The sequence below is a fragment of the Parasteatoda tepidariorum genome, chromosome 5 (assembly GCF_982258835.1).
Source record: "Parasteatoda tepidariorum strain Cologne lab strain chromosome 5, Ptep-v5.0, whole genome shotgun sequence".
Taxonomy (NCBI): Eukaryota; Metazoa; Arthropoda; class Arachnida; order Araneae; family Theridiidae; genus Parasteatoda; species Parasteatoda tepidariorum.
In genome coordinates this window covers 100888979-100916654 of record NC_141759.1, presented here as the reverse complement: position 1 = coordinate 100916654, position 27676 = coordinate 100888979, and the positions used below count along the sequence as shown (strand labels likewise).

The following is a 27676-nucleotide window of genomic DNA, read 5'->3' as shown; positions in this document are numbered from 1 at the left end:
CTCAGAAACAACGAAAGAATATTACATACAAAGGAGATGGGAAAAAAAAAAAAAAACATTTTGTTATCTCACATTTAGGCTCGATGGGGAGTCGTTTTCCAAATCAGAATAGAACTATCAACTATCAAAAGAGGAAAAATTATCGTTGTAGACATGTTTAACTGAAAAGTGGTTACAGGGGTCTGTCCAGGCCGAATTTACTACCGTTTAGCGGTACCTTCACAAATTCAATTTTAGGTGAAACGGTAGTTTCACAAATTCAACTTTAGGAAAAACGGTAGTTTCACAAAATACTTTTTCTTAAAATTTTATTTTTTTATCCTTTAAGAAACGATAAATCTATATTTTTACCATGTTTTTGTATTGATTTTGTAATATAATTTTTAATTTTTCACAAATTATGTCTAAATTTTCACAAAATAGGTACCTTTCAGAAAAACCTAGACAGACCCCTGGGTTATCGCTATAAACAGGTTAAAAATGCATTGAGTAAATAGGAATTTCACCGGGACCTCAAGGAAATATCGCTATACACAGGTTTATCGTTATAGACAGTATCGTTATACACAGGTTTCACTGTATATACATGTATTCTTATAGAAGGATATACATTCATACAGAAATATTGTAATATACTTATTGAAAATAGTGATACTTACTTTTATCATTATAGCTTGATTTGCAAAGGATTCAAAATTGTTCACTTCCTAATTGTTAGAAATAAACAAACAAACAAAAAAGCTTGGAACAAGAACTAAAAAGAATTTCAAATTTGGCATTTCTTAAATATCAGAAATAAGCTAAACAAAACTTTCAAAACTTGTAACTATTTACAAACTCTAAATCAAGAATGACTTGACATTCTTCAGTAATGTAATATGCCAAATAAAATTATGCTTGGAAATGTTGAAAATTTTGTTTAGTATCCTAATATTTTACTTCAAATAGTATGTTTTGATATATCATGTTGTTTTGATATCATCATGTTGGGAAAATGCAGGAATCTGTTTTTAAATATCTTTTAGCAACTTTTTTTCTAATTTTATTGCCCAAAAATGAATTAATTTTAAATTATAAGCAGTTAAACTCAAATAAAAATGCAGTTTTACCAAAACTTAGACATGACGGTAAAAACCATGGTATAAACTGGTAAAAACCATCATGCGTCAAAAACTTGCCAACCCTGGAATAATATATCATTTTATAGTTTAAAGCATTATTGATTGGAAAATTTGCAATTCTCTTTTTTCCAGTGAAATGAACTTATTTTAAATTAATATAACTATAATTAAAAGCATAAAATATCTATCAAGATGTGTAGTTAATTATTGTACAAATAATAATTTTTTAGAATAAATAAAAATAATATTATACAAATAATATTTATTTGTAAAAAAACATTTATTTAAGGATTCTAAAATGAAAAGAGGTCAAAAACTTTCAATCTTTTAAAAATTATTGCCTTTATATTAATTATTAATATGTTAAAAATTTTTTCATGTAATGTATCAAAATTATTATTCCTTATGATTGATTTAAATTTGTTTCAAGTATTTTGTAATAATATTTAATCAGCAATTTAGATAATTTGGTTTTTGCCAGTTTTTACCAGGTTTTTGCCACTGTCCTGGCAAAAACTCCAACCCTGAATAGTATGATTATTTAAGTACGTAAAATTTGTCTGCAAGCAGAGTTTGATGTATATACTAATAAAATATAGGAGATTTGTATGCACATTTCACTTGTGCAAAATAATAAAAAGCTACTCTGAATAACTTTTAGTTTAATGAACGGATCTTTACACTCTAGAACTCAATCTTAAAAATTCAAAGGGTGCAAAGAGTACCTTAGCAATTGAAAAGTTTTTCGACATTTAATTAATAAATAATATTTACTAAAATTATATTTTGCATGGAATTATCTTTCCATAAACGAATTTTATAATTGTGTGCAAAGAATTTTTAATTCACTCAAAAAGTTCTCTAGATATGAAATATGCAGAAACCAGGGTTGGCAGGTTTTTGACATGTGACAGTTTTTGACAGTTTAAACCATGGTTTAAACCGTCACGTCAAAAACCTCACTGTCGAAAATGTCAAAAACCTATATTCATATGTGAAATTTAATTAATACATAAAATTTATATATTTTTTATAAAGGATAGTGTTTCTAAATATGTTCTAGAAAAAATAAATTTAAAATTTTGAAGAAACACTTATATTTTGAATAGTAACCAAAATCTTGTACTTTTGAAAGCTCACACCTTTTGTAATATTATGTATTCATTTTCATGTGTTATTGAAAATCTGCAGTGATATTATTAAGAAATTTATTTATAACCAAATTTAGTGTATAGTATAGATTATACTAAAAATTAGACATTTTTAAAGATAAACATTAGCAGTTTTGCACATTAGACATCTTTTAAAGAAAAATCTTTTTAATATTCTTTTAAATCTTCTTGATAATCTTTTAAACATAAGACAATACAAATTTAAGTGCTTTCTGTTAAATACACAGAGTAGTTAGTGTCGATTTACAGTATATTCAGCCTATTCATTTACTATGCTGAAAATTTAGTTTATCCAAATACTTGTGAATTTCATTTTGCTAAATACTATATAGTTTTGTTGAATATCTAAATATTCAGCTGTTGAATAATTACTTCTTGCTTTCAAGATATGCATTATTTGTATTCTTAATACAAGTGGGGGAAAAAAATTAAGAGGTAAAAATTGTTTTAAAATGATAAGTGTAATAATTATAAATAAATATAATAAGCAATATGAATTACACTTATCATTATTCACAAATATAACTACTTTTAAATTCAAATTAACAATCTGGATAATAAAGATATTCGGTATAACATTAAAAAAAAATTTCATACACTTGTATCAAGTTTGTATTTATACAACATAACTTGTATGTTCCTTATAAATATTAGTTATATGTTCCTTATATGTCAAAAATGCATAGTAATAAACTTTTAATTTTCTTAAGTATCAAAAAAAAAATTTTTTTTTTCAAAATATAAATATTTAAAAAAAATTTGTGCAAAATTTTTCTGCACATGCATTTGAATATAAATTTCTAAGATTTTAAATCTGTTATTTTACCTTAATTTTAATTAAAAAATATTTTAAAACCTGCTGATTACCTATAGTATAATTAAATTTCAATATAATGCATGGCAACTGTTGGTAGTTTTGAAGTTCATATATTTTTTGGGCAAACTTTAGTTTTTGACGGTTTAAACCAGTATTATACCCTTGTCATGTCAAAAACCACTTTTTGACGTCAAAAACCCAACCCTGGCAGAAACTAAAGTTATCATTAAGGGGTCTTGGTGGCTAAGGGGATAGTGCTAGCCTCCCATTGTGGTTTTATAGGGTTCAATTCCCGTCGATGGCTGGTCAATACAAATGCTCTTATCTGGTTCGCATCAACCACAGTGCTGATGTAAAGTATCTTCAGGAATATGCGGATCATGGGTTAGAGTCCATATGCCGTCAGGTTAATGCTAGATTTTCATTGTATTCCTCTTCATGTAACCCAAAGGCAAATTTTTCTCACAATTTGAGCCAGGAGTTCCCTTGCCTTCTGGATTAGGTTCAAAATTGCAAGCATCAAAGTTGAGCAATAGTCTTAAACTTAAAATTGGGTCACTATCTATTATTGCTACTCTCTATTTTGGGGGTCAGATATTCGAATCCTTCGGAGAAAAAAAGTACGTTTATTTTTTTAAAAAAATGTTTTGTGTCTGATTTTGTAACTTTAAATGTCATCTGCACTAATTAGCATATTTAGCTCTTTAAGTCTATAAAATTAAGACTTAGAATATGAAGATCTAACCAGTAGATCAAAAGTAATTCAGTGCGATCCATTTTTTATTTTGCATACTGTGTACATACATATACATTGTATGTATGCTTAGAATTCTCCTTAGGTATTAAAAAGGACACATGCTTTCTTACAAAAAAGGCACTTAAGTTTTTGAAAGGGCACTCACTTACCACTGTTACATTTTTTTAATCAAGATATGTAATATTATGTAATAACTGAATTTGATCTATTCTATTTAATGTGTATATTTACTGAAAGCGACAAAAGTATTGATTGATAAACAATTCAAGTTTTTTTAATATTTTAAAACTAAAAATGAGAAAATAAACATTAAAGGTGCTTTTTTTTAATGAAGAGTATTTATTTAGAAAAAATGGTAAAAATTTAAAAATCACTAAACTTATAAGTAGTATACCCCCAAATGAAGATGTGAATATGAATTAAAATCATTGAGTTCTATTTTAAAGTAGTCATAATATTGATTGACGATAAAGTCCTATTATCAATAATAAAGCTGCCAATTCTACTGAATTTTGCCAGTTTCCACTGGTTTCATAAAAATTCTCCTGTTATTTGTATATTTTAGTAAATATTTACTAAAATTCAGTAAGTTTCCTTAAAAAATCCCTATTCAAGTTGAATTTTTGTGCAGATTATTGCTTGCTTGAATATTGATACATAAGAAAATGAGGCTCATTTATAAAATTCAATTAACTATCTTTTATGAATTAAATGCCAATGAGTATTCAAAATTATAAATGAACATAATATATTTTTTACTATTATTTAATGTCATCATAGCTGGAAATTGTTGCAGTTTTTCTTTTTTGTTAACGGTAAAAATCCCTGTCTGTAAAATATTTAGTATATTACGCAACACTTATGAAATTTAAATTTCATGAGATCTACTGTATTTTTTCCCTATCGGTGTTGACAGCTATGCAACAATATAGCCATAAATGCTGCAATTAGCAGTCAAAACACGATGGGAATTTGCATTAGCAGAATTGCAGAATTTTAATTGACATTGCAGAATTTTAATTGACAATTTTCTCAATTTTGCAATATAATTGCGATAAGTAATACTCGTATTCATCATAAAATTATTTAAACCTATATTACCTTCGGGCATGGGACATTCAGGCTAATCGAAAAGGGTTTGAAATTTTGATGGCAAGATTTAAATTTTAGATACTAACGCAAGTGATCAGAAACTTAAAACAGCACTGTTGCATTTAGATGCCTTGAGTGTCGCATTTTAGTGCTAATTACCTTATCTGTGTCAATGATGCATCTTTGCTTAACAGATAACAAATACAGCAAGAACAATTTGCTTAGAACTGAGGTTGTAATACTTCATCCATTCTCAGTGAATATATTCAATAAAAGAGCTATTTAGAACTAAATGGGATAAACTGATATGAAATCGTACACACTGACATTGATAAGCGAGTCTACAGATCGTTGATTCGCAAGTTATTACACATTTGTGCCATCCTTATCTGAAATTTTTTTTCCGTTTGTTTTTTGTCTTCCTAAATTTTTATTCACGCACTCTAACTAGTTTTTCTATGTAATTTCCGGTGAACTTCGAATTAAAATGTTTTTGCCACTCGATATCTCGTTATCTGGTCAGTTTTTTTTTCTTGCTTATATTATGTAGACTTATTCTAATTAGTTTCATTTAATGGAAATTACTGTGTTTGAAAAAAATAATTTGCTTAGAAAAATTCAGGTGAACATAATTTTCAGGATCGAGTGGAATCTGTATTTTTCATTTAGGTCGAAAACGCTGTTTGCCACGCCGCAATTTGTTTTTACAATTTTATCTCCTTTGACTAGGTGATCAGTGCATAAAAAACACTGATCTGATGTAAATTGGGACGTTTCATGAAAAAACCTAACTTTCACTGAGTAAATTGGGTGTCTCCATTACGAAACCCATGTTTTTGCAAGCCCTGATAATTTTTATTCAAAATCTTTTTTTTTTACTGCATTTTTGTGAAGTCAGGATATTTATGTTACAAAAGATGTCTAATGTTATTTTTTTCTCATATTAGCATTACAAACCTAGATATTGGGACCAAGCCTAAAGTGTTTTCCGTTGCAAGAGCTCGAAGTCAAAAGTTTAATAGATATTTGTCTGCAAGTGAGTCATTAATTTTTCCTTGTTTCTGCTTTTAAAATTATGAATTATCTTATGTATACATTTACTCCTGATTTCATAAGAGTAATCTAATGAAATCCTGTAGCATGTATATTGGTTCAATTTCAGCCTGATTCGAAAATACCGATCTCTCTGTATTTTTGAAATTTCGAATCAGAGATACAGCAAATATTCTTTTTTAGGCCCTTTTGTCAAATTAAAAGGAAAGAAACTTCTGAAACATAATAAAATTCAACCTGAAAATACAATCTCTGTGTATAAATTTTCTTCAAAAAAAAAAAGTGATAAACACCTTGAAACTTTTTTTTATATTTTAAACTAAGCAATCTTTTACAGCTTTAAATCTTGGTGCTCATTTGTCTTCATGGGTTAGAAATGTTCGTTTTGGCATTCTTTTCCGAAACAGGCTTGTTTCATCTACATTAAAAACCAATTGTGGAGGATAGTTTCCTTGTTCAATTATTGTTTTTAATATCGCTGCGAATTCAGCCTCCGCTTTTGTATCACCACTTGCTGCTTCTTCTGTAATCTTTGTTGTGAAGATTATTTTCATGTTTAAATCTATTAAACCATCCTCGACTAACAACGAAACTTTCACTTATGTCACTTGCCTCAACCTAAATGTAATTAAAAATTCTAGCTTTTTCCAGTATGATAGATTGGCATAATGGCATATTGCGTTCAATTTCATTGTCAATCCATATATACAGTCGTTTTTCCATTTCCTCTGTAATGTTATTTCTAGAACGGGTAATTCTAGTTGCAGTTGCCGATGATAGTACTTTTTCTTTATTCTTAAGAATTGTCTTTATTGTTGAAGTTGCCAAATTCAATGCAGCACTAATTTGAGATTGACGTTCACCAGAATCTGATCTTCTCACTTGCATTTTAGTTTCCAGTGAAATGCTTTTTCTGGTTGCTTTCTTTTCTTGTTTTTCATTATCACTCATGATAGAAACTAAAGATCATCTTTTTCTTTATTCTTAAGAATTGTCTTTATTGTTGAAGTTACCAAATTCAATGCAGCACTAATTTGAGATTGACGTTCACCAGAATCTGATCTTCTCACTTGCATTTTAGTTTCCAGTGAAATGCTTTTTCTGGTTGCTTTCTTTTCTTGTTTTTCATTATCACTCATGATAAAAACTAAAGATCATAATATTTGTCACTGTATTAATCATTATAGTATTACATAAATTTATATGTACTTACAATAATGTCAACAAATGTTTCAAATGCGTCCGTACAGCACCGCACCAAACAAGAAACGCAACTACATTGTTTCGAATATGTTATGTACATATTTGGGGGAGTCCTTGCTCACAATTTTGGGGAATCCCCAGGTTGAAATGAAAGAGCGCTAAACTGAAACAGCGTTAAGCAAGGTCTTACTGTATAACTAGACAACATAAGAAAAATCTTACTAAAGTTAAGGAATGAAGTTGAAAATTAAAGTTAAATAATTATTAACTAAAGTAAATAAATCGGAAGTCATTAAAACAGATGGTTGAGAAAACACCTGAAAAAATATAATCAAAAGACAGTGTTTTTTAGGGATGGCAAGCATATTTTTTCAAAAAGAGCAAGGAAGGTGCATTTATAAGATCAAAGGGCAGGGCATCCTTTTAAAAATGCTTGGGGAGAACGCTTGCATAAGATAACTGTCTTAAATAATAATTTTTTTCGATTAAGAAATTTTTGCATAATTGAGGTAATTAATTTGAGAAATAGAATGAACCATTCAATATTAAATGTATTTAAAATTGTGTATAAATTGTTTTTATAGTCGCTAACATATTTAAGAAGAGAATTCTTTGTCAAAAACTAGTTATTTTATCATGATCATGTAAATTCTTTGAAAATTATTTTTCATTTTGTTAATCTCTCTATATATGTATATACTTTCAACTATAGCAACAAAAACTTTTATTAGTGCCACTTAAAGTGATGTAAACTTTTACAAAATAAGGATTGAACTTGAATAACAGTGGATATAAATAAATCGTTAAGATATTGTAATTACAAACAATTTCTACCATTTTACTGTCATGCGATATTTTATTTCTGACTTTTCATTTCCTATTCTAAATTTAACGGGATAAGAGTTTAGAAAAGTTCCTACTCACTCGTTTCATTTTTAATTAAATGTTACCAAGTTCTTTTTTAATCTGCTTTTTTAAATAATGCATTAAAAAAAACTAACTACTCATATTTGGTTTCAGACAGATGTTTTTGAAATCTTTTAATTTGTACAAAAAATAAACAAAAAGAATTGCTTAGTTTTGGTAAATTATGAATTTTATTCAAAGCTATATGGTTTTTTGTATTTTCTTCCCCTCCACTGACACTAAATTGTTCTGATTATTTTTGAAATGTTAAAATGCATCTCAACTTATATTCCTACTTTATTTGAATAGACAGCCGTATTTTAGCTGTTTTTGTATTTCCTTTTTTACTGTAAAGTGAGGGATACATTCATTTTATTTCTCTTTATCCTTCTGTTCACAGATATGCATGACCACTGTGTTCTCCCTCCCCCTTATGTATGAAAAATAAATCAGCACTGCTACTCTTTTATGGCAGCGTATCAGAGAACCACTGATTCTTTGTAACACACGAGAGAAAATAAAGAATGTTTCTCCTCCCCAGCCCCTCTGGACTTGAATATTTCATCTTTCACCCACCCTTTATACTTAACTTCTAGAGTTAATAAAATTTCCATATTTTGCCTCAATCGCTCTTGTTTAAAACAAGCAGCTGTTTTCCGTATACCAGGTAAATTATCCCATGTAGCCTGGGCGGGCATATCTGCAAAGCCTCCTGTTTCTTAACGAAGACTCCTGTATTTTACGTCTATCTCCTGTTTACCTGTATATTTTCAAATTTCTCCATATATGTTTAAGAAATGTTTTTTTTAAAAATGGCGATAAAATATCCGCTGATGGGAAAAATACTTTTCTTGCAAGTACTGCAATATGTTGAGTGTTGCGATATGTTAAAGTACAATTTACAGTCAGGTTAAACGTGGGATATTTTCAGGGTTTTCCTCTCCATGTAATGCAAATGTGGGTTGGTTCCATCAAAAAGTCTTCCACAAAGGCAAATTCTTGATACAGGAGTTCTCTTGTCTTCTGGATTGGATTCAAAATTAAAAGGGTTTGGAGTTGAACCTCAGTAGCTATAAACTCAAAATTGAGCTTGCTGTTTAACAACAGTTATAAAATAGCTTAAGTAATTACAAATAATGGTTTATAAAAATGTTCTTTAGATTACAATTTTTTATATGTATTTTTTACTCTGCTAAATGTAAGTGTATATATTATTCCCTATTTCAAATTTCTCTTTTTGACTTAAATGATTATGCATGATATATCAAATCTCTACTCATAGCCCAAAAAATGTCGCTAGTAAAATCTCCGTTATTTTATTTCTCCAATATTGGCAGGTATGCCTGGGGGGGAATAGATTTTCTTTTTCTTTCAAATAACGCAAAATACAATAAAAACGTCATCTATCGAAGGCTGAAATTGAAAATGATAGCTCAAATTCGTATGTCACAACAAAGTATTAAGTATGTTGGTAGCAATTTACAAAACCACCAAAAATGGATATTTGCAAAACAAAACAAAACCCCAATAAAAACTAGTAATTGCTAAGGAAAATTTTTTTCATTAAAAAAATGGGCCCTAAAAAATTGAAACGTGGATTCACTCTTGTATCATTTTGTGTGAAAAGAAGTTTTCTATTAGGAGATCTATTACAATTTATTTTTTAAAAACTGGGATTTATTGCATGTACAAATACTGAAAGAAATAGACTTATCAAAAACAGCCTTAAAAAGAAAAGGAAAAACTACAATGAAAAACTACAATGAATTGTAATCTGAGTTTTTAGAGAGATGTTGTTTTGGCACAATTACCCAATGTTGGGGTTTTTCACATCAATATGTCCTTAACTTAAGATTGGCTTTTTTATAAACAAAACAAATTAAAAATCCATGAAGCATGTTTGATATTTTTATGTATATTTTTTTTATAGAATATCGTAATAAACATGTAAGGAACACCAAGCATTTAAGGAAGCATGGACTGGTGTTCGGGAAATGGCGCAGGTATCAAACAAAACGTAAGTTGTCAAAATTATTTTTAACATTGCTCTTAACTTTTTCTCTCCTCTGTATTCTATTGAAGAAAGAATGACGTGGGCAACTTTGTTTGAACTTAGTTACAAAGCTCATTGTAGAAATTGATCTGCCACATTCATAGCTGCCAACTCTACTGGATTTTCCCGTAGACTACTGGATTTTGCCAGTTTCTTCTGGTCTACTGGTTTAATTAAAATTCTCCTGGTTTTAGTTAATTTTAGAAAATTCCCTAAAATTGAGTAAGTGGCCTAAAAAAATCCCAATTGAAATAGAATCTATGTATTAAGTATTGCTTCAAAATTTAAATACGTATTACTAATACATAATGAAGTAAACCTCAGTTTATTTTTTATTCAGAACTCTTTTTTTTAAAATTAATTTCAAATATGTTTAATTTTTAATTAATTTCAAAAATTAATACTGGAAAATGTTGCAGTTTTTTTTATTTTGATAACTATAAAAATCCCTAAAATTCCCTGTGTGTAAAATATTTAGTAAGTTCATTGCAACAGTTATCATGAAATTTATATTGTTTCGTTAAATCTACTGGCTTTCTTATGCTACTTTGGCCTGCATTTTGTTCTACATGGCAAATATTTTATGTCCATGCCTTAGACATAATTGCTTAGGATAATTGCTTTGCTCTGCTTTATTTGCTGATGAGTTAACCTTCTCCTCAATGCAATGCAATGACCTCCTGAGCCTCAATGTATATATTGAATTGTCTCATAAACCTAAGCAAAGAAAAAGTGTTTTTAACTGAACAATATAGGAGGCATTGCATTAGCAAAGTGGGTGATCCATCATCCATTCATGCTAAAATATTTGTAGTTCCATTCATGTAATTTTTCAGTAGATTCTTTTTCGAGCACCAAACTTTTTCTGTGATGGTGCAAGGTTTATTAATCACTTTCCCTTACCAATTATTATGAGAAAAGAAATGTAAAAAATCAACATTTTTATTTTATTGATAAATACATCGAACTAAAACAAAACATAATGCTCAAGTTGAGATTTGAATTTTTTATTGTGTAAAAGAAACATTTAATCTAAAATCAGTTTACTATCCCGAGTTATCTCAGGCAAATGAAAAAAGTTAAATATTAATTAGTCTTTGTGTGATAGATAGTTCTTAAAACAAGGGACAACACAAATTGATACTTTTCAAACATCAGTGAAGGAATACACCATTTTTTTAAAACTCTTATTGCTATGTATATTCAGCAACCATCGAATGTACAATCGCACAAAATATGTTGCAGTCGCATAGTCCTACAGCAAAACTCCCAAATAAAACTTGGCAAACCACAACAGATTATATTTCTGCTTCTGACCAAGTTTTCTCGCGATAATCAGGGAAGCAGTTAAAAAATAACAAGCTTGATATTGAAGAAACGCAGTTTCTTGTTTTACAATGTGAATACATTTCAGAAAAAGTGATACCTGGCTGCATTTTTTTCCCTATTAAAACAAATTTTGGAAAAGCAAGCCAGAAAAAGACATAAATTTTTATATAACGTTTTTGATGAGTGCCAAATGCCTAATTTGATCAATCAAGTTGTTTTAAAATATTAGAATCATTTATTATTTTAAAATTTAGAAGTAAAAGTTAGTAATATATATTTAAAAAAAAGAGAGAATTTTTAAAAAAATTATTTAATATTGTTTTGCTTATCAAACGATGCCATAGTAAAAAAAAAAGTTACAAGATTCTTGAATTTCTGAGGTTGGCAGATCTGTTTTAATGAAACTGATTTAAATTGAAATTTAAAAAGTTAGCCATCAGTGGCAGCGCTTTATAATTTTTTCTCCATTACTGACAGCAGTGTTTTCATTACAGAAAAAAAAAATGGGAGAGAATTTCTCACCCTTTCTCAAAATCAGGGTGAGATTTCAAAAAGTTAAGTGAGATTTCTAAAAATTAAAAAAACACGAATAGACTTGGAAAAAAATTATTTCTTCAATTATAATAAATTTTTTACATCTTCTAATTGAATATTTTTGCTGCATCATCATATGGAAATGTTCTATATCTACTTTTTCATCAGCTATTATATTTATTTGGCTGAAAAATATCCGTATTTGTTTCGTTTTGACCGTTGTTCTGCTGTTCGCACCGGTTCTGAACAATACTGGTAAATAGGGAAGCTAGATAACAATACCGATGTTCAAAATAATGAAAGATCAAGGGAGAAAAGTGAAACAAATTTTATTCAAAATGGCAAAAGACGAAATTTTTTCCAAAATTCGCGCATTTTGAAATTGATTAATAGAGTGCGCGAACTTCTCGCGTTTATCATTTTTTATTGCTAGAAAGAAAAAAAATGTGCGAGATTCTCTCGATCTCCCTCTGTAGTGAAAACACTGCCATTACTGAAAGAGAATTTAGTTGCACGTTTTAAATGCATACGTATACCAGTATTAACATTTTAATAATTATTTTTATGTATAAAAAACAATTAGTTATACATTTTTAAATGTAGACTACTTTTCCTCAAACCAACTGGGTTGCACTTTATTTATCTAATTTCCATCGTAATATTTAATACTATCTGGAGAATGACCCAGAAATTTTACAAAAGTAATTGAAGTATCTTATCTATTCTCACCAATATATTTTAAGATTCTTGACTATTATTAAAAATAAGAATAAACTTGATAAATTAATTTTTTCAATTGTGAATTTTTACAAGGGTGTATTGTGCTTTTATACCTTTTTACTATTTTTGAAAGATAGAAGCAAATTTTGTTTAATAGAAATTGGTTGTTAAATTGGTTTGACGATCTTAACCCATATAACAATTAAAACATCAAAGAATTTCTAAAATAGTAATCTGATTGGTCATTAATAAAAAAAGAGGAAGACCTAAAAAATATACTTGATGCAAGATTGTAAACTAAATGAGAATAATAGAAAGGACATGGAGCCCTGTGGTAGAGTTTTTTCAAGCTATCTGCGATGAAACTCTCTAGCACTAATATCTTTCTGTTACTTTTAGTAATATATATGTCACTTTAGTAATATATATGTAATACATATGTTACTTTTAGTAATATATATATAGCAATCAATCGCAATAATTGCAAAGAAATCATTGCCTTAAAAAGTAAATGCTCATGCACGATTTAAATTTCCAATATTGTTTGAAATATATTGGGATATTTAAAAAATTAAAATTCAATAACTGTCAAAAAAATACAATTGAAACATTACATCGATTTACGATACTATCGGCGTAAATTGAGCACATCAAAAAGTAATTATCTAAACTCATGATTCAAATTATATGTATGAATTTCTGTTGAAAAGAAAACCTAAATGTTGTTACTTTTGAACTAAAAATCTTTCTGCAAGAACTCAGTAACGTTCTGCGACAATGTCACCGTGTCACTGCGATTCTGCAAGAGGACATGGACATAGGCAAAATATCTGGCCACAAATTGCTTGAGATGGTAAGATATGATCCAAGCCCTATGCTCCAATTCAGAGATTAAAGGAATATGTATATATATAGGTCATTAGCAAAACAATTTTAAAACAAAAAATTGGCTTTCAAAATTTGAGAAATATGAGATTCTGATCTAAAAACTAATTAACTACAACGTTAAATCTTTATTTGCTTTTAGTAAGAAATAGAATTCAATGCTCAACTTATGACGTTTTGAAACAACTAACAAAATAAAATCTTACAACTTGAGTGAAATTCCTGAAGATGATTATTGAATCATATGCATAGCTGCCAACTCTACTGGATTTTGCTAGTTTCTTCTGGTCTACTGGTTTAATAAAAAATTCTCCTGGTTTTTGTTATCCTAAAATAGAATTTTTGCACTGATTATTGCTTTCTTAAACATTTAAATAAGTATTACTAATATATAATAAAGTGAGACTCATTTATCGAAGTCTGTTTAAAGCTTTTTTTTTGTTCTACAATGTTCAGTTTATTTTTATTCAAAACTTCCCTTTTTATGAATGAAGTGCCTATTACTATTCAAAATTATGAACATAATACACAAAATTTCAAGCATATTAAGGCCAATCATGACTGGAAAGTATTGCAGTTTTCTTTTTTGATGATTATAAAATTCCATATGTGTAAGATATTAAGTATATTCTGCAACAATTAGCATGAACTTTATATTTCGTAAAATCGACAGGATTTTTTCCTATGCATGATGGCTGCTATGCATATATTTTAATTCAAAAATTGTTATGATTATTATGAGTTCACATAACAATAGATTCTGATAGAGAGCAATCTATTCCAGTGTTTTTGTGTTAAAAATGTTTTTGAGTTTTGTATGCTTAAAGATTTTTATTCCTTGAAAATAAAAAAAATTTAAATTTATTAATGGAACTTTTATTGACTCAGTGTGGTCTATTATTTTTATATTAAGTTTTGTTTTAAACGTGTTCTTATTAATCTTATTTCATATTTAGGGAATATTTAAAATTTTTGGATCGAGTAAAATGTTATAAAAAATGTCTTGTATAACCGATTTGTTCTTGCACACAAGTTTTCAATTTGAAACATTGCGAATAAGAGATTTTAAAAAATACGTGTAGCCTTATTTATATAATTATTGATGAATGTTTCCTCAATTGCACTGATGCTTCATTGTGGTGTCTTTTTGTTTTCAGGATCCTTTCAATCGAGAGATTGCTTTAGGAGGATATCTATCGATTCTAGTGGTAGTTCTCATGACTCTCCTGTTCCATCTCCTAGCTCCTTATACGAAGAGAGTGAGTCAAATTTTATCTTATTTCTGTCTTTTAAAAAATGGTGACCACTCGATGTGTAATATGTGAGATATTTAAGGTTGATATTCCAACTATATCAAACTATTTCATTTACTTTAGCATTATTTAAGTATGTTCAACTGTTCCTATTTTTCTCGATTAAAACTAGTATTGTTTGCCCAATATATCTCACACAAGAGCACAGTAATTGTGTTTCTTCTTAATATATAGTGTAATATGTACAAGCAATTTTTTTTATTCTGATTTGAGTGGTAACCCTGTTCCTTTAACCACCCTTCCTGTGTTTTACCCATTCCACTAACCTTCTGATTTTGACTAAAGAAGATTCCCCTCTCACAGACAAAAAGACAATAAATAGAATAGAAAAAAATGTCAAAACAGCTACTAAACAAGTCACAGGGTGCATATCATATTTAAAAAGTGCTTAAAGGTGCTTATTTTTGATTAACTTTTTTTAAAAGCCCTCAAAGGTACTTTTTTCACATAGGGTGTTTTTGAAAAGTGTTTAATTTTCCCTTTTTTAAACTTTACGAATATCGCAAAAAGTGTGGCTTTCACATTGTTCTATTCATTGTTTTTACAAATCTTTCACCCCCAATTCATTTTGCATACCATCGGTCCGTAGCATATTAAAGCGCCAATCATTTGAATTGTTTGATAAAATACTTACTGGTTCTCGTGTGCGTCTACTGAACTGAATTTGGTGGGATGGATTTAAATCTCAATTTTTTGCTGTTGTTGGGGACCAACTAAACATAGCCAATTTTTCCCACTCAATGTTGAATATATTTAAAATTGGGCATAAATTTTTCTTATAGTGGCTATTATATATACAAAAAACGAATTCTTTGTCAGAAACTAGTTATTTTATCATGATCATGTAACTTTGAAGGTCATTTTGCTTCTCATTAATCTGCACATATCCTAATTATAATTTTTAAAGTGCTTAAAAATACTCTTCAGTGCTTAAAAAGTACTTAATAGGTGCTTATTTTTTGTTGAAAAATTTTGGTACGCAGCCTGAATCACTTAAAAAAAATAGATAACTTAGAAAAAGTTTGTTAGCTTTGTAGAGAAACTATGATTTCGATCTATTAGGAAAAAGAACAAAGCATGTTACTTTTTTTTTTTTTTTAAAGCAACATTAAATCCACAACAGTTTAACAATATTAGTATTGTCTATTTTCACGAACCAGCAGAAAATGACGTAGAAGGTGGAATAACGTATGAAAGGTACATTGTAAAATCGGGGTTTCACTATATATTACTAACTGTGAAGTTTTCTTACTTGCCCTTTCTACATGAAATTTTTTCTTCTTTTCTAGGTTATGACAGCGTAAAAAGGAGGAGAGATGAGAATCAGTTTGACATTGATGATGTTATTATTCCGTATAGTAATAAAAGTGCACGATTAGTAGATTTTGAATTCAAAGATATTGTAGTCCCAAGGTATGTATAATTATGTATCTTTATAGTTTTCTCATATTTTTTTTATTCATTTACTTATATTTAACTCAGTCTGTATTTTTTCTCTTAGTGTAATTCTTTTTTTAAATATTTTTTTATTTCTTTTTAAAAGTTGATTGAATAGCGATTTAGTTGAGATCAATATGAAATTTGAATCATACAGCAGTTACAAATGTTAATGCAGTGATTTTTTATTTATTTACCAAAACCAAATTAATATCTAGAAAATGTTAACAAAAAAGAAGTTAGTTTTCTTAAAGATTCATTTTCTATTATTGCAATTGTGGGATGAGTTTTATTCTTCATTTTTTTTTTACATACAGTTTTTAAGTAAAGCAAAAATATGAAATGTAGAAATTTTCTGACAGTTGAGTGATTAGAATTAACATAAAAGGATTAATAAAATTTAAAAAAAAAAAACTGAAATGATTATAATGAGAGAGGTGGGAAACTGATCTGGTTGTTTAAGTTACGAAATCAAATAAAAGAGGAACAGAAAATTTTATTTTTACTTCTGAAGTGAATTGAATGTTAGGATTAAGGGACGTGTGACTTTATTCCGAGTTTTTCATTTCATCTTTCCAGGTCTAGAAACTAGTAGCAGGGCATGCTATTTTTTTCCCCGGAATTCTGCGTATGTAAGAACCACTGATTTATCTATGAATCAAAGCTATTATCTGATGAAATTTTCACCAGAATCTAAAATATAAAGTAAGAATTAAGTTCTAAATTCCAAAACTTAAATTTTGAAACCTTCGCTAAATCACGTTAGTGAGACGTTTTCATACAAGTGACTCTTCTGCAATTTTCTTTTTTTTTTTGGTTTGGCGTATTTTTATTTCCAATGTTTGAAACTATGCCGAAATCTGCCAGTATCGATAATAATATTGTTGCGATTTTAATATCAAACACTGATTTTCGTATTTACCTGATTTAAAAGTTTTTTCACTGTGAATTGTTTTTATGCGAATTAAAAATCATACATCGCGGTTTGTATGGACGTGATTTAAAACATCCAATACCTCGACTTGTTTTAACAAGTTTTTGAACTCAATATCTTGGTTTGTATTCATGTGAGTTTAAAATCCAATGTCGCTATTTGTCTGCATATGATCTAAAATTAATGCCCTGATATTCACAATCCAATGTTGCAATTCTTGTAAGATCTAGGTTTGGTCTTAAATTAGTTGCTGTAAAAGTGTGTATTATTGGTAGGTAATTTAATTATATATCTTAGACTAAAAAATTATATTAAATATGAATAGCATATATATTGATATCTTGTTATAAAGCACTTCAAATGTTTGCAAATTTCAGTGTTTTTCACTCTGTGAGGGGTCAATCACCCCTGAAGGGAGTTGACAACAGAATATCATCAAACATTTATATTAAACTTGGTATCAGGGCAGAATTAATCAGGGAACACAGAACTAATTTGCATTTTATAATTTTCATTCAAGATAATTGTTCTTGAATTTTAACACCAGAATACTTATTCTTAAAAACAAATCTATTGCCTTATCACTTTTGGGCTATTATGCAATTTTTCATATTTTGCAACATGATAATAAAATTGTCTGCAATTTAATAAAAAGTTGTGAAAAAAGAGCTAACAAAAGCTATGAAATTCCTCCTTTTATAATAATAATTTGCCCTTTTCCTTGCAAACTTTATTAATTATTAAAATTATAATTAATTTTTTCCCCTCTCTTCAATCATGTACTGTATTTCATGTATGCTTATTTGTTCTTGGTATATTACTGTTTTAGTTAATTTAATATTTCTTCTATCACCTAGATAGGATAGAATTCTCCACTTAATGATCAATATATTTTTATTATCATTATTAAATAAAGTAGTTAAGAAAAAAATTGCAATTTTCTCTTTGACTCATTTGTTAAGTGTGCTAGTAAATAGGTAGTGACTCAATGTAAAATATTTTAGTGTTTAAAAATCTTATGTATGTATTTAAGATATAATAAATTAATCTCTCACGTTGAAGAGCAGTTTTACCCCTTTGTTATTGGGTAAAAAAAATAATTGTCTAAAAACTCTATTTTCTCTTTCAGTTTTCGAATTGGGGAGAGTGAAATTCAGAATCTTTTGTCTACTGTAAGTATTTAATTTATGTTACATAGATATTTTATTTTTAAATAGTTCTTGAAAACCTAGAATTGTTGGAGAATTTCTAAGCTAACAACTTTTCCACCTTTATGCATCTGGAATAAAATCTTTAAAAGATATTCAGTATTCAGACGAATCTAAAGTATTGTCTCGTCAATAAAACGATCGACAAGACAACAGATTTACAAGAGAATCTACATGGATTGAGTTTGTGGAAACCCTCATTGATTTAAGATAGTCATCACTGTTCTAAAATCAAGTGACTTGATTTTGAAAACCACATAGAAACTGTTAGCATATTTTGAAAACCACATAGAAACTGTTAGCATAGAAATTTAAGAACCGAAATTTAAGAAATATTGCTGGTGTTATTTATGATATAAAATGCGAAATTCTTATTATATGAAAAATAATTATCCAAACAGTTGCTGATTATCATGTAATTTTTTCAAACTAAAATTGCAATTTTTGTTTGTTATCTTAAATTGTCAGGAATTTATTATTAAACGATTGCACACAAGTAAAATTTACTCGCATGGAAATTTTTTTGCCTTTTGGCCAATCTCATCCCTGATATATATATATATATATATATATTTATTCTTGGATTTCCTCTTTTTTACTTTCTAACTACTCCCATCCCTGAAGTTCATAGCTGTGTATGTATGAAACAGTTTTAAAAAGAACGATTGTAAAATGTAAATTATGGTTTTAATACATTAATTTTCAACACCTGAAGTATTTATATATTTTTTAAAGATTTCTTTAAAAAAATAAATTCATTTTCTGAATTTTAATATCTTTGCAGGACTCTCCAGGTACTTCAAAAGATTTTATGCGAGTAGAAGAAGTGAGTATTACTGTTGCTATTAATTGAATACTTATTTGATTTTAATTCAATATATTTGTATTGTCCTTTACATTCAATGAACAAAAATGTTGCTGAAGAAATTAAAAATCGAAAATTTATTGATAGACTGAAGTCCAAAAAGTAAGACGCTTACAAATATAGTTTATGCAAAAAATGACACTTTTAACATTACAAACAAATTTTAATAAAGTGTGATAAAAAAACTGAATTAAATTTCAAATTTTTTATTTTGGTTTTGTGCAATATAAATTTGATGCTAATGAAGTAGAATTCTAATTGTATGACCAGGTATGTGGTTTTTCTGCTAATTCATAGAATTCTGTGAATCTTAAAACCTTTGATTTGCAGATTTCGCGTATCCGAAATTTACATTTTTGCAATATTTTCTTTACTATTTTGTAAAACGAATTTTGAAATTTCAGATTTTTTTTTTTTTTTTTAAATAAGACATTTATTCCTGTCTTATTGGAGTTTTTGTCTTCCAGAGTTCTCGTTCGTCAACGATAATGTTCTCTCTCTCTCTCTCTCTCTCTTTTTTTTTTTTTTTTTAAAACACACAGATGTGTTATAGCAAAGTGCGATTCTGATCTCTATAATAAAAAAGAAATTCTTTTCTTAAGCTTGAAAAATTTTTGTTCTTTTTTTTCCTTCTTTCTTTGCAACTTATACTTTACGAGGTCAATTTTGTTGCAAATCCTGATGCATACGTTGTATATATTGATTCCTATGCGGAACTCATTTTTTATTTTTTTACAATTAGATCAAATTATTATTTTTGGGACGTTAAAAAATGGAAATTTCGGATTCTGCATTAATACTAATAACTTTTCAATGTTTGGATAATGCTTACATGCATATGCTTACTTTGTGCACGAACATCTCTTCTCAATGTAGCTAAAAAAGCCAATTTAGTGGACTGTTCTATTTATAGATCATTACCACAATTCTTAAACTGGGGATTGGTAACTAATCTAGTTTTTCCTTGTGAATTCAGGAGAATCTAAGATGACCAAGCGTTTTCGTTTCAAAATATCTGTCTTTTTCATTTATTAGTTTGATTAACCTGGATAAAATCAAAAATGCTGCTTTTTGTAAATTTCAGTGTAATTTCACATTGTAAATTTGTAACAAAAAAAAATTGCTTTATTTCTGCTTTTTCTCAAAAGATTTAATTGACAATTCTGAAATTTCAAGTATTAGGTAACTTAAACTGTGGGATCGTCAACAAAGTGTATGTTAGTGATTAAAGCATCTTAAAATTTATAAAGGTGATTGGGGGGACATTTATGTATTAACTATTTTTTGAAGATAATTTTACATGATAAAAATTAGTATCAAAATTTGTAGTTGATCTCCCGTTGCTCTTTACTTAAAATGATTTTAATCAATTTAACAATCCCAAAAATTTGTAAACATTTAACTTGAGTAGTCATTCAAAAATTCATTTTTTAAAAAGATATTCTTTATTTTATTGGAAATTATATCAAGGTTAAAATCAAAAATATTTGAAGTGCTAGTTCATGTCATGAATTTCAGTATTGAACAAATTTTGTCATGAAATGTCATGATTTTTACTATTTTTTAAAAAAAAATCATAGAAAGTCATGGATTTAGGTCTCCTAAAATGGAATCCCCTCCCCCTATTTCATCCTGTTCCAAATATCTGAATTCCTAACAAAATCACCACTTCGTCATATTTTATTAGAATATAAAATGATTTTATCATGTTCTGTAAAAATTATGGTGCTCTTTCAAAAAATAAAAGAAAAAACATTATTTCTATAGCGAATTATTTTTTAAACTTCTGTGATTTAAGAATTTTTATCATTTATTTTTTTAAATTTCAAATTGAGAACAGAAAAAATCAGGAGTATTTCTTTCCTTTCTGATGAATAAGAGAAGTATCTTTAGAATATAATTCTGCAAAAAAAAAGGGGGGGTGGTGGATTTTCTTTTGTATTTTTCTTCAGCTATTTTATTGTTTCAATTCTTTCTTTACTCTGTTTTTTAAATTTAAAATCTATAAATATGAAGATGCAGAGTATAACAGTTTTGGTTATACCTATCATTTCAATTAATGTTATTATAATGCCTTTTTTTATTTAAATTATTGTTGCATTTTTGTCGGAGAAAATAATAATTTCGTTTAGTCATGAAAAATTCTTGGAATTAGTCATGGAAAATCATGAATTTGAAAATCTAAAATGTAGCAGATACCTTGTGTGTATATAAAGAGCTTATTTGAATAAAAATTATAATGATTTTGCAAAATCAATGTTGCATAGCATCAAACTGCTCTACTGGATTTTGCCAGTTTCTCCTGGTCTACTGGTTTAATCAAAATTCTCCTGGTTTTTCTACATTTTAGAAAATTCCATAAATTTGAATAAGTTAAGTTTGATTAAGTTAAATATGATTTTCATACAGATTATTGCTTGCTTGAATATTTAAATAAGTATTACTAATAATACAATGAAGCGAACCTCTTTTATTGAAATTAATTCAGAACTTTTTTTGCTCTAAAATGTTCCGTTTATTTTTATTCAGAACTATCTTTTTTTTTCAAAAAAATCCTAACAATCTTTGATGAATTAAATAAATATTAAAATTCGAAATTATGAGAAAATTGTTAATATTGTTATGTTTAATGTCAATCATAACTGAAAAATATTGCAGTCTTTCTATTTTGATGACTATAAAATATTTAGCCTTATGCTTAAAATAGACCTATAGCTTAAATTAGACCCATGCTTAAAATATTTAGTACTTAATGCAACAATTATTATGAAATTTTATTACTTCGTAAAATCTACTGGATTTATGATGTTGTATAATTAAATAAGAACTTTCTCTTCAAATCTTTCCATCACAAATTCCTTCCACCAAGCTCACTTTGTGTATGTATATCAGTTTTCACAAAAATTTCATTTTGGATAATTGATAAGCATTACCTTAAAACAAGTTTTCATAATTAATTTTCTAATTTAGAACACACACGAAGATGCATATCTTACAAGACACGATCATCTTGAAGTGGAAGAAAAGAAAATCAACAGGCGACCCAGCACCTTGAACGTCCAGCCCAATCCCAAGAGGGTGCGTCGAGAACACAGATTGGATTCTCGTGCCGACAGCAGTGGAGCCAACACTCCCGATCCAATCATTTTCAGTGACCAAGACATGTTTCAAGACCAGAACTCTATGACAGTGCCTACTCCTCCAGCACTCTCACCGCCACCCACCCCGAGTTCAATTGTACCGCTCTCGGACGACTCTCAGCTGTCCCTGGGGAAAAGTTCTCTCGAAAGGAGAAAGATTCCCCCTCAGAAACGACCTTCGGAAGAGAACACTAGTGCCAGGTTAGAAGTAGAGGAAATTGCACCCTATGAGCTACGCTCATTTCCCCTCACGGATGAACAATTTGAAGAAATTACCTTTGACCCATATGGTGAGGACATAGAGCTGACTGTCAGTGGTCCCAGTTCGCCGGCTTCCCCGGGCAGCACGACCATGAGCACTTCGACCATCGAGGACATCACGGATCCAGAGTGGATGGTATTGAGGAATACTGTTGCTCAAGAGCCTGGTCTGAAGTTGAAGCTAGCCAAAAGATGAAAGCTTATTAATAGATTTCTTGTTACTTGCACCTATGTTTGTTGGTTATTTATCTTTGGCACCCCCCCTGAAAATATTCCTTCCCGAGTGTATTTAATTTGTGTCACAGAAAAACAAATGTATAAATATCATTTTACTTTGAATGCGTCCTTGTTAATATCATATCTGTACATATTGTAAAAAGGCAAGCAAAAAAAGAAAATTAATAATTGCTACGGTCTGAATAGTAATTATAGTTTAGTCATGATTTGTAATAAAAAAAGCACCAATTGAGTTTACTTAGCCAAAGTTTGAGAAGTTGTAAAGTAATTGGGGCAGATGAAGTGTTGTACTTATGTAAATAAAGTTCTGTTTAAAGTGGCTTTTTCTGTTTTTATGTTAGTGTATAGTTTGTTCAAGAATTGTAAAATAAATAAAAATGTATAATAAAGTTTACTAATTAGGCATTTTTCCTACTGTTTTGTCATTTTGTTTTTTCATACTGCAAAGAAAGAAAAATTCAGTTCAACAGGGGGCTTGGCGTTTTTATTAAGTGCTTATTTTCAATTTTCATTTTTTAAAAGTGCTTTTTTCATTGGGTGTTTTTTAAAAGTGCTTAATTTTCTCTTTCAAAATGAGATTTTACAATGTTGATTTTCGTCACGAATTATGCAAAAATACACAGTTCACGTTCTCTTCAACGTTTTCACAATTAATTGAATCGCAGGGTTCCCGCGGCCTTGAAAAGTACTCTAAATTTCATTTTGATTTTCAAGGGTCTTTGGAAGTACTTGGAAAATATTGTTAAATCCTTGAAAAATTCAAAATGACCATGAAAAGTACCGGTAACTCGCCCTATCAGATGATGACGTCGCGATTTCCCTCCTTGGTCAACGAAGACTGGTTTGACTTATAACTCTGAAGAAATATAAGTAGTTGGACTTGGAAGGAACTCCCCCCCCCCCTGCAGTAGCCTTCTGAGGAGAGCCGTTTTTAAGGATGGGTCCTAGCTCAGGGTCCCTGAAGTTAATCACATATTTTTTTTTAATCCTAACTGATGTTTTTAAAAAGAAAGTATTAGATTGTGATGAAAGAAATAATTGGTTCAGCCATATGTCTTATCAGTAACGACATGTTGCAAATGATGGAATAATACGTTCTTGTAGAAGGAAACTTCTAAAGATAACTTGATTTTTTTTAAAGGGTGATTTGTCGTGCTCATTTACTGCACCTGCTATACAATTCCGGGAAAGGGGATTTTTATAAGCCAACCAACTGTAGAACAATGCATTGAATCATTTGTCAATCATGAGCATTAAATATATCTGACAGGAAATTAATTTTAATGATGTGACAGAAGACTTGGCCTCTCAAAAAGCGCGAAAAGTACTGTCACCTTAATTTTCAATGCTAATAATGTATTTGTTTTCAACCTCAAGTAATTTTTCAAAATAAAATTTTTTTTTTAATACTAAAATTAATCATAAAGGGCTCCTGAGAAGATGAACCCCAAAATAGCCCCTCAGCGGACTGATCGTTAAGACACGGTTCCCAGCAGATTACTGGCTGTTGTCAGTGTGCGGGTGGGTGACCACTTGGATTAGTGTGGTATTGGTCCTCGTTAAACTGTTGTACCTTAAAGTGCTCGATTTCGCGTGCAAGTCGTCGGTCTACCGATGCGGGGGTGCCATCCCCTCTGCAGAGGATCAAAATTGTTATGGCATGTTTCCCAGACCGTCGCCAATAGCCCATAGTGCAGCTCTAGTGTGACATAAGTGAACTACAACAACATTAAACCCCAATATCGCGATTAGTACATCCGCTAGTTTAAAATCCAATGACGCTATTCGTATTCACGCATTTTTAAAATTCATTATTGCGATTTGTTATCGGGCGGTTGTAATGTCTTAACATCGATTTTCGTATTTATACGTGATTTGAAAACTACTCGTTGTGATTCGTATTCACGTGATCTAAAAATAATGTATTATGATTCTTATTCACATAATTTAATAATTCAATATTGCAATGTGTATTTTTAAAATCCAATATCGTAATTCTTGAAAGAAGTAAGTTTTTTTTTAATTAGCTACTATAAAGATGTTATATTCTTCATTAGTAAGTAATTTAATTATGCTAAATTTGAAATATGTATGGTTTATAAAGATAGGGATATTTTGATTTTTTAGTGTTTGTGTCATTACCCATGAGTGGCTTATCATGCTTTGTGTTCCTATTTTTGTTTTTAACAGCAGCTATGAGTAAGATGAAAGTATTTTTATTATAGTAGTCAAATTGAAAGGTGTACAATGCTACTGAAAAAAAAAAAAAAAAAAATTTAGTATGAGTGGTTAATTAAAGCAGTCAAAGTGACTGAAATTTTTAGTAAGAATCTGTCAGAGGATATGGAGGTGAAAGTTGGCCACTGTTTCAATTTATAATGATTAATTTAAAATAATTAAGCGGCGACATCTTATAATTGATAAATTTTCTTTCAAAAATTTTAAAATTATATTTAAGAACAATTTAAATTTCACTGTTTAAATGCTTCTGCCACTTAAAATATTAAATAAAAATCTTGTTTTGTTTTTATATAGATGGTGTTTTTAATATAAATGTAAACAATAACAATTCTGAGCTCTATACCTGCTCTAGTTCCGGTTAGAAAGTTTGCTACAGCTTATTCTACGAGGCGATATTTTCAAACGGATAATTTTGTTTTCAATAAAAGAAATAAATTAGAAAATTTCTGACCTGAAATCTGCCGTATTTCACAAGATATTAATGTTATTATACAATTCTGGTGAGTTTGAAGTGAAAATTTGTTTTAGTTATACATAGATATATGGTTAAGAAAGGTGGCATGGTTGCTAGATTTTGAATAACTCGCATTTTTGGCAGTCCTGATATGGCCTCTTTCCATTTCTTTATTACTGTTTGTTCTTGTTGCAAGCTGTGGACCATCTTACGTTAGTGTTAGCACCTTTAGCATTGTAAACACGAGTAATAAGCAAACAAATACCACGTTCGCAAGAATCTCAAAACACAATCATCACGTTGTCAGCCAAATGGCTTTAAAATACAGGGGAGACAGTAACCTGGAAGTATAGGCGGCATGGAGCTTGCAGCGTTCCCTAGTGTAAAAAACACCATTGATAGCACAGTATTATATAGAACACTCCACCCCTGTCCTCCCAGTGACTACTTTGTTCTTTTTTCAATCATATTTTACCACAGACATTCAAAAATTAATTAGTATATTTGTTGATGCTAGTTTTATTCTTTACATATCATATAAGACGCATGAGTTTTTTACAAATAAATATCTTTTAATAATTTTAATTAGTATGTTTTCTATTTTCTTTACTCTCACTTTAGATTTGTTATTATGAATAAGTTTAAGTGTACTTTGTTTTTATTTTTATATAGATTGTTTGAAATGTTCCTCTTTTCCTCGTGACTTGTCCGAAATTTTGCTTATTCATAGGTTGTATACCTAATTTAAAATAGGCCTTATGTAAAATTCAAATTTGACGTTTTTATGCATCACAAATTTTATTCTTGACTTGATGTCAATCACCCTTCCTTTTTTTCATACTTAGATTACTTTTCGAAAGCAAGAGAAGAGCAATGGAAGTCTTATTTTTCAGTACTGCTATTATCGTCTAACATTTATGTTTTAAATTTTTAGTCTATCTTTTACTAAAATTTAAGTCCTTGAGAATTATATAATAAGTCTTTGAAAAGTACTTGAATTTTATTCTTAAAGTAGAGCATGAACCCTGGCAACCCCAATCTATTACAGTGTATTGTCAGTCCGTAGCGTATGAAAACGCCATTCGTTTTACGTGATTTAAAATTTCATGTTTTTCGACAATTGTCAAAAACAATGCCAAAAGTTTTTTTCTTGACATGACTGTTAAAACAAAATAAAACTGCCAATTGTCAAGAGCTTTCCTACCCTGCCTAATTATGATATTTTTTTAAGTGCTTAATATTTAAGTGCTTATTTCTTGTTGAATAATTTGGCTATGCATCTTGGTTAAGCTAAAATTTCTTTCAATTTGTGAAGAAAGTCTCCATCTTTAGTGATCCAAAAATAACCTGGTTTTTGCATGGAAACTATTACATAAATCAGCATGATAAAACTGGGTAACGTAAGATTACACCATGTCTAGGGCCTGTCTAGGTTTTTTTTGACAGGCACCTATTTTGTGAAAATTTAGACATAATTTGTGAAAATTAAAAATTATGTTAAAAAATCATCACAACAATATGGTAAAGTTAGAAAATATTTTCAAAAATTGTCACTACAAATAAAATTTTTTTATGACTGGTAGATTGCAATATATTTTTCTCCATTTTTTCAAAAATAGTTTTACTATTGTAAAATCTCGTGCTTAAAATTTTACCCAAATTTAAAAATCATTGTCCATAGTTAAATTTCAACTTGAATTTAATAATATTGCACTATCTGACCAAACACGTGCTACCTTTTCATAAAAGACAGCTAGCAGAGAAGCTCTTTTCCTTAGATTGCAATAAGAACTTGCTTTTTTAAAAGTTTTTTGTGAAACTACTGTTTTTCCTTAATTTGTGAAGGTAGTGCTAAACCGTAATAAATATACCCTGGACAGACCCCTGAATTTAAATATTGTTTATATGCATAAAGTTAGACCAAAATGATGCATTTTTGGGTGT

General features: G+C 29.0%; 1 protein-coding gene across 1 annotated transcript in view; it reads left to right on the top strand.

Annotated features, from left to right (window-relative positions):
- Positions 1–23442, top strand: part of nsl1 (non-specific lethal 1) — a 49515-nt gene extending 26073 nt beyond the window's left edge. Inside the window, exons 4-10 of the mRNA XM_087164636.1 lie at positions 5907–5995; positions 10052–10138; positions 14800–14901; positions 16245–16368; positions 18456–18498; positions 19319–19360; positions 22370–23442. Of these exons, the coding sequence (XP_087020762.1) occupies positions 5907–5995; positions 10052–10138; positions 14800–14901; positions 16245–16368; positions 18456–18498; positions 19319–19360; positions 22370–22996 (1114 nt within the window). The 3' untranslated portion in view covers positions 22997–23442. The remainder of the gene's footprint in view (positions 1–5906; positions 5996–10051; positions 10139–14799; positions 14902–16244; positions 16369–18455; positions 18499–19318; positions 19361–22369) is intronic.
- Positions 23443–27676: the final 4234 nt, after the last annotated feature.